The sequence below is a fragment of the Vombatus ursinus genome, unplaced genomic scaffold (genome assembly GCF_900497805.2).
Source record: "Vombatus ursinus unplaced genomic scaffold, bare-nosed wombat genome assembly UNPS02012758.1, whole genome shotgun sequence".
NCBI classification, from domain to species: Eukaryota; Metazoa; Chordata; class Mammalia; order Diprotodontia; family Vombatidae; genus Vombatus; species Vombatus ursinus.
Window position 1 is genome coordinate 1,022,756 of NW_020952536.1, and position 10,512 is coordinate 1,033,267.

At 56.5% G+C, this 10,512-nt stretch overlaps 2 protein-coding genes across 4 annotated transcripts; one reads left to right on the plus strand and one right to left on the minus strand.

The window, feature by feature from the left end:
- The first annotated feature begins 91 nt into the window (after positions 1-91).
- Positions 92-4,818, plus strand: CNFN (cornifelin). 3 transcript variants are annotated; one of them, XM_027858239.1, is made up of 3 exons: positions 92-160; positions 3,142-3,465; positions 3,544-4,163. In XM_027858239.1, the coding sequence occupies exons 2-3, from the start codon at positions 3,198-3,200 to the stop codon at positions 3,843-3,845; spliced, it is 570 nt and encodes a 189-aa protein (XP_027714040.1). In that variant the 5' UTR covers positions 92-160; positions 3,142-3,197; the 3' UTR covers positions 3,846-4,163. The 3 variants fall into 3 exon arrangements, with proteins under 3 accessions (XP_027714040.1, XP_027714041.1, XP_027714039.1); XM_027858240.1 differs by lacking the exon at positions 92-160 and adding an exon at positions 4,393-4,818 and having other exon boundaries at positions 2,633-3,465; positions 3,544-3,680; XM_027858238.1 differs by lacking the exon at positions 92-160 and having other exon boundaries at positions 2,633-3,465.
- A 48-nt stretch (positions 4,819-4,866) lies between these two features.
- Positions 4,867-8,194, minus strand: RABAC1 (Rab acceptor 1). Its single transcript, XM_027858236.1, has 6 exons — positions 8,103-8,194; positions 7,915-8,000; positions 6,855-7,070; positions 6,473-6,570; positions 5,235-5,336; positions 4,867-5,142 (listed from the first exon to the last, which is right to left on the minus strand). Exons 2-6 carry the CDS (start codon positions 7,977-7,979, stop codon positions 5,051-5,053), a joined length of 573 nt encoding a protein of 190 aa, XP_027714037.1. The 5' UTR covers positions 7,980-8,000; positions 8,103-8,194; the 3' UTR covers positions 4,867-5,050.
- Positions 8,195-10,512: the final 2,318 nt, after the last annotated feature.

Below are 10,512 nucleotides of genomic sequence, written 5' to 3' on the forward strand. Positions count from 1 at the left end.
TGTGTGTGTGTGTGTGTGTGTGTGTGTGTGTGTGTGTGTGTGTGTGTAGATAACAGAAAGCGGGGTGGGGGGAATGGAACGCAAGTGTCCAGGAGAGTATGTGTATGTTGGGGGGCGGAGGTGAGGTGGTTGGAGAACATGAGAGAGAGAGAACGCCGATGTGAGTCTAGAACTTGGGCAACGCTGGAAGGGGAGAGAGGAAAGGGGGATAGACTGTGCGGGGAGGACGAAAAGAAGGGGGAAAGGGACAGAACTCTGGGGAGCACTCGAGAGCACAGAGGTCTGTGAGGGGGCAGAGGAAGGAGAATAAGAGAACCTAAGGGAACACTTGGAGAACATGGAAGGGCAGGGGGAGGGAGGAGGGAGAGAACACGAAAAAAGGGAGAATAGAAGTTGGGGACCGGAACGTGGGGGAGGAAGAGAACCCAAGCGGACGGGGATAGATGGTCGGGACGAACGGAATGTGGAGGAGGAAGAAAACGCGGGTGGGGTGGGAAGGGGAGGAGTAGATGCGTCTGCTGAGGGAGGCGTGGTGAGGAGGCTGGGGAGAGGGGCCAAGGGGTGGGACAGGCCAGGAAAGAGGGCCGAGGGTCCGCAGGGAGGAAGAGGGGGGGGGGGGGGCAGCTTCGGGGTTGGGGCGTCCCTAGGGAGTTGAGACTGGGCTCGGGGAGTCCAAGCCGCCGCCACTCTCGCCCCCTCTCCCGGACTCGCCGCAGCCCGCGCGTCCGCTCTCATTTCTTCGCCCATTTTTCTTCCTCTCCTGTCACTTCCACTCGGCTCACCCACCCCTTCCCCCGCCCCCCGCCTGGCCAGACCGCCGTGCTTCCAGACCCCGGCTCTTTTCCCCTCTCGTGGCTGCTCCTGGTCCTCGGAGACCCAAGCATTCTAAACCCCAGCCTCCCACCACCGCCTCTCAGACTCCAGCGTCTGCGTAGTTCCCCCAGCAACTTTCAAGGGCTCAGAAGTCCCTGTGACCCAGGCATCCTGATTCCGTCATCCTCTCCTGCCTCAGTTACCCAGGCATCCTGAACTCTAGCCTCCACCCCCACCCCCAACCCTACCCCCGGCTTACGATCCCAATGCTCCCAGACCCCGCTGCTCAGGGACCGCTCAGAGATCTTGAACCCCCACCCCTCTCAGAGGTCCCCCAGTATCGTGATCTCCCAGCCCTAACCCCTCCAGAATCTGGGCATCCTGAACCCCAGTCCCCACCCCCCTTAAGGAATCGGGCGTCCTGCCATCCCCCCCTCCAGTCCTCTGCCCCTCAGGGATCTGTACTCCAGCTCCTGGCCTTCCCTCAAGGTTCTAGATTTCTCTTTACACTCACTGGGATCTTGGGCAAGCCTCTCTCTGGGCCTCAGTTTCTCCCTTTAGAGTGGGGAGTAGCTGGTCTCTAAGGACCGCTCCTGTTCTAACATTCCAAGGTTCTCTAAGTTTATGATTCTATATCCGGAGTCGGGGACCCTAGGAGACCTAGACGCTCGGTGGGGCCGCTACTGCGCCTCCCCATCGCTTCCCTCAAGGACCCAGGCGTCGGATCCCTCACCCCTCCTGCCACCTGCTCGAGCCCTCTTCTGCAATTCCGCCCTTGCGGAGAACACAATTTAAGGGCCCTCTAGTGGCGAGAGAACGCGAGGGCGGAGAGAGCAGAGGCTGCAGGACCGGGTTGGAGGGTAGAGGGAGGGGCAAGGGAACTGGTGGACTTGGGCCCATAAAAGGCCCAGCAGGGACCATCCGGGCCACCTTGGGATGCCCCTTTCCTTTCTTACCCACTCCCCAAAGCAAAAGGACTACGACTCTCCATAGGCCCTCTCTCCTCCGGCCCTGGCCAGGCCAACTCCTGGCTCTGCCAGCTTCTCCCCTCCCTCCTGTAACATCCAGGTTTGGCCCCCACACTAAGGAGTCCAGGAGGGAAGGTGGTGGGAGGGGGCTAAGCATCGACAGGTAGAGCATCAGAGGACCTTAGCATGGTTCTCGAGCTGGAAGGGGTCTCAGAAGCCCGCCAATTCAGCCCCCTCAATTTACTGACTTGGAAACTGAGGCCTAGGCAGATGAGATGATTTGTTCAAGGTCACACAAGGAGTAAGCATCAAAGACAGGATCTGAACCCAGGTCCTCTGATTCCAGAACTAGTGCTCTGGACCACCTCCCTGTGCCTGAGATGGAGAGGACCAAGGCTGGGAGGGAGCTGGAAGGTGGTGGAAAGAACACTGTGGTCAGAAGACCTGGGTTCAGATTTGGCACTCTCCTACTTCCTAGCAGTGTGATCTAAGGAGAGAGACTTCCCTCTTTCTGTTTCTTCCTCTCTAAAAGGGGGGGGAGGGGGGGGTTGGGTTACTAAATGACTTCCAAGCTCCCTTCTAGCTCTAGATGGCATGAGACCATGAATGGAAATGAGAAGTAGGGGAAAAGGCTGGTCACCAGCACAGGAGGGCTGCAGGGCTGGGGTGGGGGAGGGCAAAAGAGGGGATTGGGGATAGGGCTGGTCATCAGCATAGGGGGGAGGGGGGAAGGAGGACTGCAGGGCGGGGGGGGGGGTGGAGTAAGGAAGGAGGGGATTGGAAACAAGGCTTGGAGAAGGGCTTAGGGTGACAGAAATAGGGTTGGAGAGACCCGTTCAAATCCAGCACCTCATGCTGTACATGCCTTCTGTGACCCTGAGCAAATCACAACCTCTCCAGCCCTGCTTCTTCATCTATCAAATGGAAACAAGCACATTTGCATTCCCTACCTCTGAGTGGGATTGGGCTGAAAGTACTTCAGGAACCTTAGCATGACAGGGAGATGGGAGGTTATATTTGTATTCTGACTGGCCCTGGAATGGAGAAAGAGCTGAGCTAGGGACAGGAGGACTACTAGGCGGTCCCCCTCCCCAGGTTTCCCAGACAGGGAGGGCAGAGTCAGAGGACCAGCATCAGCCTCCTTTCTTTCGGTCTCATCTTTTCAGACCCAGTTGGATCTCTGGGTGTGTATGGGGGTGCTAGTGTGTCCCTGATTGTGGTGGAGGGTGGCTGCCTCCACCCGGGACTGTGTGGTACTTGCCTGTGCTCATCCCAGGTCGAAGCTCAAGAGGGATGGGGGCAGGGGAGCAACCTGGGGGGGGGTGGCCCTCAGCCTTCCCTTTCTCTATCCCTGGCCTAGACCACAGCTGACCAGAGGAATTCACACCAGTGGGAGCGCTTTCTCCTTCCTCAGTGATGAGTTTTTACGAGATGAGTCACTTCAGTTTCTTCTCCCGGGAGGTGGGCTCCTCCAGGGATCTGCACTCTCTGGATACCAGCTACAACCCAAAGCCTTGTCACTTGGAGCCCTACCCCTTCCAGGAGCCGATCGTGGGTAAGCAGCCACCGCCTGTGTCTTCCCAGGCCTTGGATGTCTTCTACAGATCCCTCCCTCGCAGCCCCCATCTCCCGGCTACGAATGACTGGAACAGAGCCCTGTTTGACTTCAGGTGCACAAACTTGTGTGAGCTGAGGGCACTTAGGGGGAGGGAGGGAAGGCTGTTCATGAGGTGGAGGGAGGCCGATTAAGGCTGCCCCCTAGGTGTGAACGGCGCCCTGCTCCCCTGCCTGCTGGCCTGTTTTGTGGCTGACACCCAAGGAGAATGTTGCTGTCTCCCCTACCTGCCAGGGGCCCTGGTGGCTATGAGGACCTCCCTAAGGGTTACTCAAGGTATCCAGGTCAGCCAATCCCTTTCCCCACGTCCCCCTGCTCTATCCCCACGGAGCCCTACCTTTGGCCTTAGAAGACGCCAGCCTCTATGGCCTTTCCATTTTCCACGGGTCTTTACCCAATCAAGTCCCCAGTACAATCCCTCACTGCCTTCCCATCCTTATCCCTCATGAGCTACTCAATCCCAAGGTCCTACCATGCAAATCTCCATTCTCCATTGGACTTCCATCCAAGTTTCCAGTTCTCTTGTGTTCCTCCTTTATGCTGCTCCTGTCCCTGTAGGACTCCCCTCTATATCGCTAGCTACTTTTCTATAAATCCACTCATCCAAACCTCCATCTGTTCCTACGGGCCTTTTCCATGGCTGTCCAAACTCATCTCTCATGGGACCCCCACCCCTCGCTCCATCAACATCTCCACAATTCTTCTCATCTGTCCTCTAAGCAGGAGCCCCCGTTACCCGTAGCCATCCAGTCCGAATCTCCATTAACATCCCTCGCCCCCATCTACCCTCCATCTCTGCTTCTTGGAGTGCATCTAAACCCACACCTCCACAACCCTGTAGGCCCCCTCTCCATCTCCAGCCCCATTGGCTCCCCCAACTCGTTCCCTTCTCAATCTCCATCTTCTTTCCTCTCAGATGCATCCTATCCTCAGAGGCCCCTCATCATCTCTCTCTCCCACTCCTGAAAGGTCTCCCATTCACTTTCTCTCCTCCAGGGATCCATAGCTGAGGACTGGCTGGTCATGTGCTGCTGTCCAGTCTGTGGCCTCTGCCAGATGGCACACCAGTACAACAGCTCCGTTATCTGAAATAAAGGCAGTTCCCCATCTCTAAAGTCTCTCAAGCAATTCCCTAAGGCAGTGTGGTCTGAGGATTTGCAATCAGAAGGCAAGGGATTCTGTTCCAGGTCTGCAACAGAATATGTGACCTTGAGCAAGTTCCTGCCCTGCCCTGGACCTGTTTCTTCTGTACAACAAGGGGCTGGGCTACATTGCCTGTGAGGGCTCTTGTCTCTCTCTAGCCCTCGGATCCATCCCCTCGTGGCCTCCCAAGGGCTCACCAGCATTCCCATTCCTTGCCCCATACGAAGGCCCTCAAAGGGCTCTCAGAAGTCCCTAGGACTTAGCACCACTCTGCCATGGCAGGGTTCATCAGAAATATCACGCTATTGATGCGCACACAATGCGGGGTGTTGGCCAAGGCCACATTCCTATGTAGAGGGCTGGACTTTATTCTCAGGCTCTGCTTTCCCTCTGCCAGGCTCCCAAACTCTCCACCTGCTCTCTTGGGGGGAGCCCTCAGGGCCTGGCAAGGTTGGGCAGAGGAGGGGGGCCAGCAGGCTTGGTCTCCAAGGCTCTGAGTGGGGGGGGGCCTTCACACAGGCTCCATCTGCAGCTCCTCCCCATCGGTGGCTGCCTCCAGCTGGTGGAAGGCTGCATGGGATCCAATGACCACCAGCGTGGCTCCTGGAGCCAGAGGGGAGGACAGGAAGGTCAGGAGCTAGAATCCCACTCTCCTCACACACATGCCCCCCCGCCCCAGCCCAGAACATACTTACCCAAGACCCAGAAGACAGCTGAGCCAGCTCCAGCCAGCCAGAAGAAGGGGAAAGAGACGCCCCCTGCCAAGGCATACTGATGTGCTGGGCTCATCTCTCGGCCTGGTGGAGACAGGGAGAGGGGACACAGGGATGGGCCATCTTTCAGGATCTCCCAAGATTCTGCTGGCCCAGCCCACTCCCACCAGAATCACAGACTAGGAGAGACTGTTGGCCCCAGTCCAGAGGCCACACTCCAGTCCATACACAAAAAGGAATTCCTGCTATAACAGTCCTCACCAGTGCTTGCCAAGCTTCTGTGGAAGACCTCCCAACAGGCAGAGGCCCCTTCTCCTACACTGCTGCCCACCTCCCTCGTGGTAGGCCATCCCCAAGGCCCCTAGAGAACTCCGTCCTCCGAGCTCTTCCTTGCATTTCTTTTCATTTATTTAATTATTTCTTTCCCCATGTATTTCAAGGCCCAATTCCAGGAACTCCTCACTGGCTCCCCTCCCCCAAGGGGATCTCTTTCCTGCTAGGAGTTTCATCAAGGTCCATTAGCAATAATCCCTCCTGCAGAGGCCCTCCCAGACAGTCCAGGGAGCTCTCTGTCCTTCAAGGTCCAGGTCACATGGCACCTCCTTCCAGGAAGCCCTCCCAGGGCCACCCCAAGGTCCCTCTGAGATCAGATCTGTCAATGAGGGGAAGAGGCTTCACAGCCTCCAGGGTCCCAGAGAATACCAGAGCGAAAGAGAGCACCGGGCCTAAGTGACCCTCATTTTACAGAAGCCTTGCCTCAGGTTAATGAGTGTCTGAAGCAAGATTTGAACTCGGGTCTTCCTGACTCCACATCCAGCACTCCTAGCTGACATGAGGCTGGGCACGGACTGTTCTCTAAAACCTCTCTGTGAAAAGCAGGGAGCACTGGCCCTTTAAGTGCTCTGAGATTCAGGGAGAGGGGCAGCTCAGAAGAGGCCTGTAAGGAGCTCCTGGCCTAGATGGTCCCTAAGGACCTTTCAGGCCTCCTGTGATGCCCGGGCTGGGAGGGAAGGCGGGCCCCTGGGGCCACCTGGCTGTCTAGATGTGGCCAGCTGGAACACCTGCAGCAGTGGGTCTTAGATTTAGCAAAGGGAGGCCCGCCTTAGGGTCCTTATTTTATCCACGGAGGCCCTGGGTGGCCGGTCCCACAGGTGGTTAAGAGGCAGAGACGGGGTTCAAAACCTCGTGCCCTCTCCTCGGGGGGTGCGGGGCAGCCTCACCAAAGAGGACCAGCTTGGACTGGAGGGTGCGCAGGTAGAGGATGTAACAGGTTCCGAAGAAGACGGCCAAGGCCACCAAGAGCATGGGGGACGTGATCCTGCGGGGGCAAGGGGCAGGGGCTCAGAGGCTGCCCAGAGAAGAGAATGCCCGCCTGGCGGAGGGCCCGGGGCCCCAGGCTGGGACCCTGACCAGAGGGCGGAGCTTACAGAGTAGGCGTCATGGGGGCGGGGCTCCCAGTCAAATTGGGGAGGGGGCAGGTTTCTCATTAAGTTTGTGCCCTGGGGGCGGGGCTTGCATCGAGGATGTGCCCCAGGGGCCAGGGGCTTGCAGGAGTTTGCGCCCTGGGGGCAAGATCTTGGGGAGGGGCGGAGAGGGGCTCACACGCAGTACAGGATGAGGCCCAGGAAGACGAAGACGTAATTGCTTTGGTAATGCTCCACGTTGCGCACCAGGCGCTGGCACAGCTCACCCAGGTTTCGAGGCCGCGAGAAACGCCGCTGGTCCAGGAAGGGGCCCCAGGGCCGGATGGTGGCCCGGCGCTGCTCCAGCCACTCCCGGCCAGCTGAGCCCGCCGGCAGCAGCTTGGGCAGCAGCGTCCTGGGGCAAACAAGGAAAGTGGCTCAGTAGGGGATAGGGGATAAGGTCCCAGAGTGCAGCAGGAAGTGGGGGACCAGGACATCTGAGTCCCGAGGCGGCCCTTGAAGGGACTAAGGGAGAGGTATGCCTGAATGGGGCGGAGCTGAGGGATCAGGATGCCTGAGGCCCCCTGCCAGGGGCAGGGCAGTTAAATTGAAGACAGTTGGGTCTCTGATAGGAGTCGGTGGATTCCCCAGAGGGTGGGACAATGGGTCAGGAAGATGGAATCACTGGCCCCATAGCTGGGGATCTGGACACCTGACAGGGAGGTAGGGCTAGAGGACAGTGGTAGCTGGGGGTCTGGACTCCAAGGTCCTAGAGAGGAGAGTTTGGGAGGTCAGGATATCGGGATCCTGGGACGAAGGTGCCTAGGAGATGAGAATGGGGGTCCAAATTCCTAGGTCTTGGGGGTGGGGTTTGACAGGACTGGCGATATGGACTCCTGGGTCCCAGGGAGTGGGCTGGACTCTTGCAGGGTTGGGGGAGGGGGCATGGGACTGGGCATCTGAATTCCTGGGTCCCAGAGCATGGGATGGGGGTCTGGACTACTGGGTTAAAGGGGTAGAAGTGAGAGGCCTGGACTCCTGAAGGGTTAGGAAGGGACCAGCTATCTGAAATCTTGGGTACCAGGGGATGGGATGGGGATGGGATGGGGATCCGGACTCCTGGGCAATGGTGTAGGGATGGGGGTCCGGATTCATGCAAGGCTGGGTGGTGGTGGACGGGACTGGGCATCTGAATTCCTGGTTCCTGGAGAATGGGGATCCGGACTTCTGGGTCCCGGGGGATGGGGGTTCCTGCTCACTTGGCACTGAGCCCTGGACCCTCTTCCTCCGTCCCGGGGTTAAACAAGTCGCTTCCCGCCGCCATTGTCTCCAGTTGCTCCTACGGCTGCGGGGGGACAGCAGTGAGACCCTCGTCGCCGCCTCCGGGAGGTCCCCCGGGGCGCGCCCCCCTTCCCATCCTCCAGCTCCCCGACCCCACCTTGCTTACCCTCCGCTGCTGCTGCTGCCGCCTCCGCCTCCGGATCCGATGTGGCTGCGGGACCGTTTGTCGTGATGAAGAGGCTGCTGGGAGTCGTAGTCCGAGGGGTGTGGTGGGGGCTGTAGTTCCGAGGAGCCGAGCTCTTCTGCTCCGCTTCCTGGCTGACCTAGAAAGTCGATTACAAAGGGAACGGAGAAGCGTGGGAGCGAGGAATCATGGGGGATGTAGTCCGGAAGCGCGAGGGAATGGTAGGTGTTGTCTGTTACTCTCTCTGATCCCTCAGGTAGGACTTTGGGGAGTCGATCCAGGATAATGGGACAGCTGAAGTTCCTGAGTCTGAGGGAGCAAGGCATTGTGGGAGCTGTAGTCCTTAGGCCCAAGAAATGGATGCGGTCTTGGGTCCTTGGGATTGTGGGAGCTGTAGTCTTCTGATTCGGGATAGGGGGGCGGGCTGTATCCCTCAGGCAGAGGGCATTGTGGGAGTTGTAGTCCTCAGGACTAGGGTAGTTGGAGAGCTGCTGTCTTCTCCTGGTCTCGGGAGCTGCAGTTCCTGGAGGGGTATGGAGGAGGGTAATGGTAGGCGGTTGTGAGAACTGGCTGGCTGACGTATCTGACTCCAAGCCCTCGTGTTGCGAGGGTGTCCCCAACATGTGGCCTAGGAGTGTCTGGGGGTGGCCCTAAGGGAGACAGAATAGCCATATCTAGCTTCTTCTCCCCTCCTTTCATTCCTGCCGGGGGGGATGCAGGAGGGTGGGGCCAGAGGCTGACCACTCTGCTGTCTTCAGAGAGGGTACCAGATTGGACTTCTGTCTGCTCCTTCAATGTTGTCATCTAGGGAATGTGATTGTCAGGGTCAATCTAACATCTGATCGCTATCTCCTTATTGGGGGAGAGCAGGACCCCAAGCTTTCTATCCAAGATTTGACGCCTTTCCCAATGCCAGGTCCACAATGAACGCACATTGGAAGTAGCAAAGAGACCCATTTATCCAAGTGCATAGAAAAACAAATCGAAGAATATACACCAGACAATGCAGAGTGAAGGAGCTCTCCCATTGGGAGCGAGAGGAGACTCAGCTCAAAGGAGAGAGCGCCCTAGATCTCACGGAGCGGAACTCCTCAAAGTCTCTAGTGTAGCAAACTGGAGGTAGGGCCACAGTGGAGACTGCCCTCTCTTCTCATGTTGGCTTCCCAGTCTTTTCCCTCATCCTGAAGTGGGGTTAGCATCAAATGTAGAAGCCAGAAGTGCCCACAGAACCTAGAGACCCAAAGCTTGAAGAGAACACAAAGAAGGAAAGAGACTAGAGATCTCCTCCTCCTATTCTCCTTCTCCTTCTCCTTCTCCTTCTCCTTCTCCTCCTCCTCCTCCTTCTTCCCAATGGGCTTTAAGACTGGCATTATACTAGGAAGACCTGAGTTCAAATCCAACCTCAGACCCTGAGCAACTCTGCCTCAGTTTTCTCATCTGTAAAATGGGGATGATAATAGCACCTACCTCCTAGGTAGGGTGTTTGGAAGGGTAGTTGTAAGAATAAAACGAGATAATATTTGTAAACCCTAAAGCATCTACAAATGCTAGCTATTAGAATTGAGTGCAGTTGGAAGGAACCTCGGCCCTTCTCTTGGGAGACTGGTAGCCATAAGATTTCAACCTGTAAAGCACAAATATTATTGTCCAACTCTTCCATCTTATAAATGGGTAAGGGCGAGAGAGGCCTTTGCTGTTCTTCAGTCATGCTGGACTTTTCATGATCCCATTTGGGGTTTTCTTGGCAATGATACTGGAGTGGTTTGACATTTCCTTCTCCGGTTCATTTTACAGTTGAGGAAATAAAGAAAAACATGGCTAAGTGACTTGCCCAGGGTCACACAGCTAAGAATGTCTGAGGCCAGAACTGAACTCATGAAGATGAGTCTTCCCAACTCCAGGTCTAGCACTCTGTTCACTGTGCCACATAGCTGCCCCTGGAGAGGCCTTCTCTGGTTTCCCAGGGCTCCACAGGCGCATGAAGGTAGCCGTGGCTGACACAAGGTATATTGTGGGAGCAGTAGTGTGGGGCCAAAGGAAATGATTGGAAGCGTAACTTCTGGCCTTCTGATGTAGATATTGACAAAATAATAATAGTGGAACATTGTGGGAGTCAGTGTTGGCCTCTAGACAGGGGTGTGTGGTGATAACTATTTAACAACTGACTGAAAAAAAATGTACCCCAAACATACATTTACATCTAATCTTCACTATTAACATTTTGTCCATCACTTTCTTAAGTCTGAACAATCAACAAAGCCCAATCAAGCCCTGCTTTGTAGTATTTTCTGATTTCCAAGGTGTGAATATTCACACTGAAAAAGTAACAGTCAGCTCTTGGAGCGGGCATGAGCTGCCCCCAGCACACCCCTGCATGAATTGGGGGTCTGTA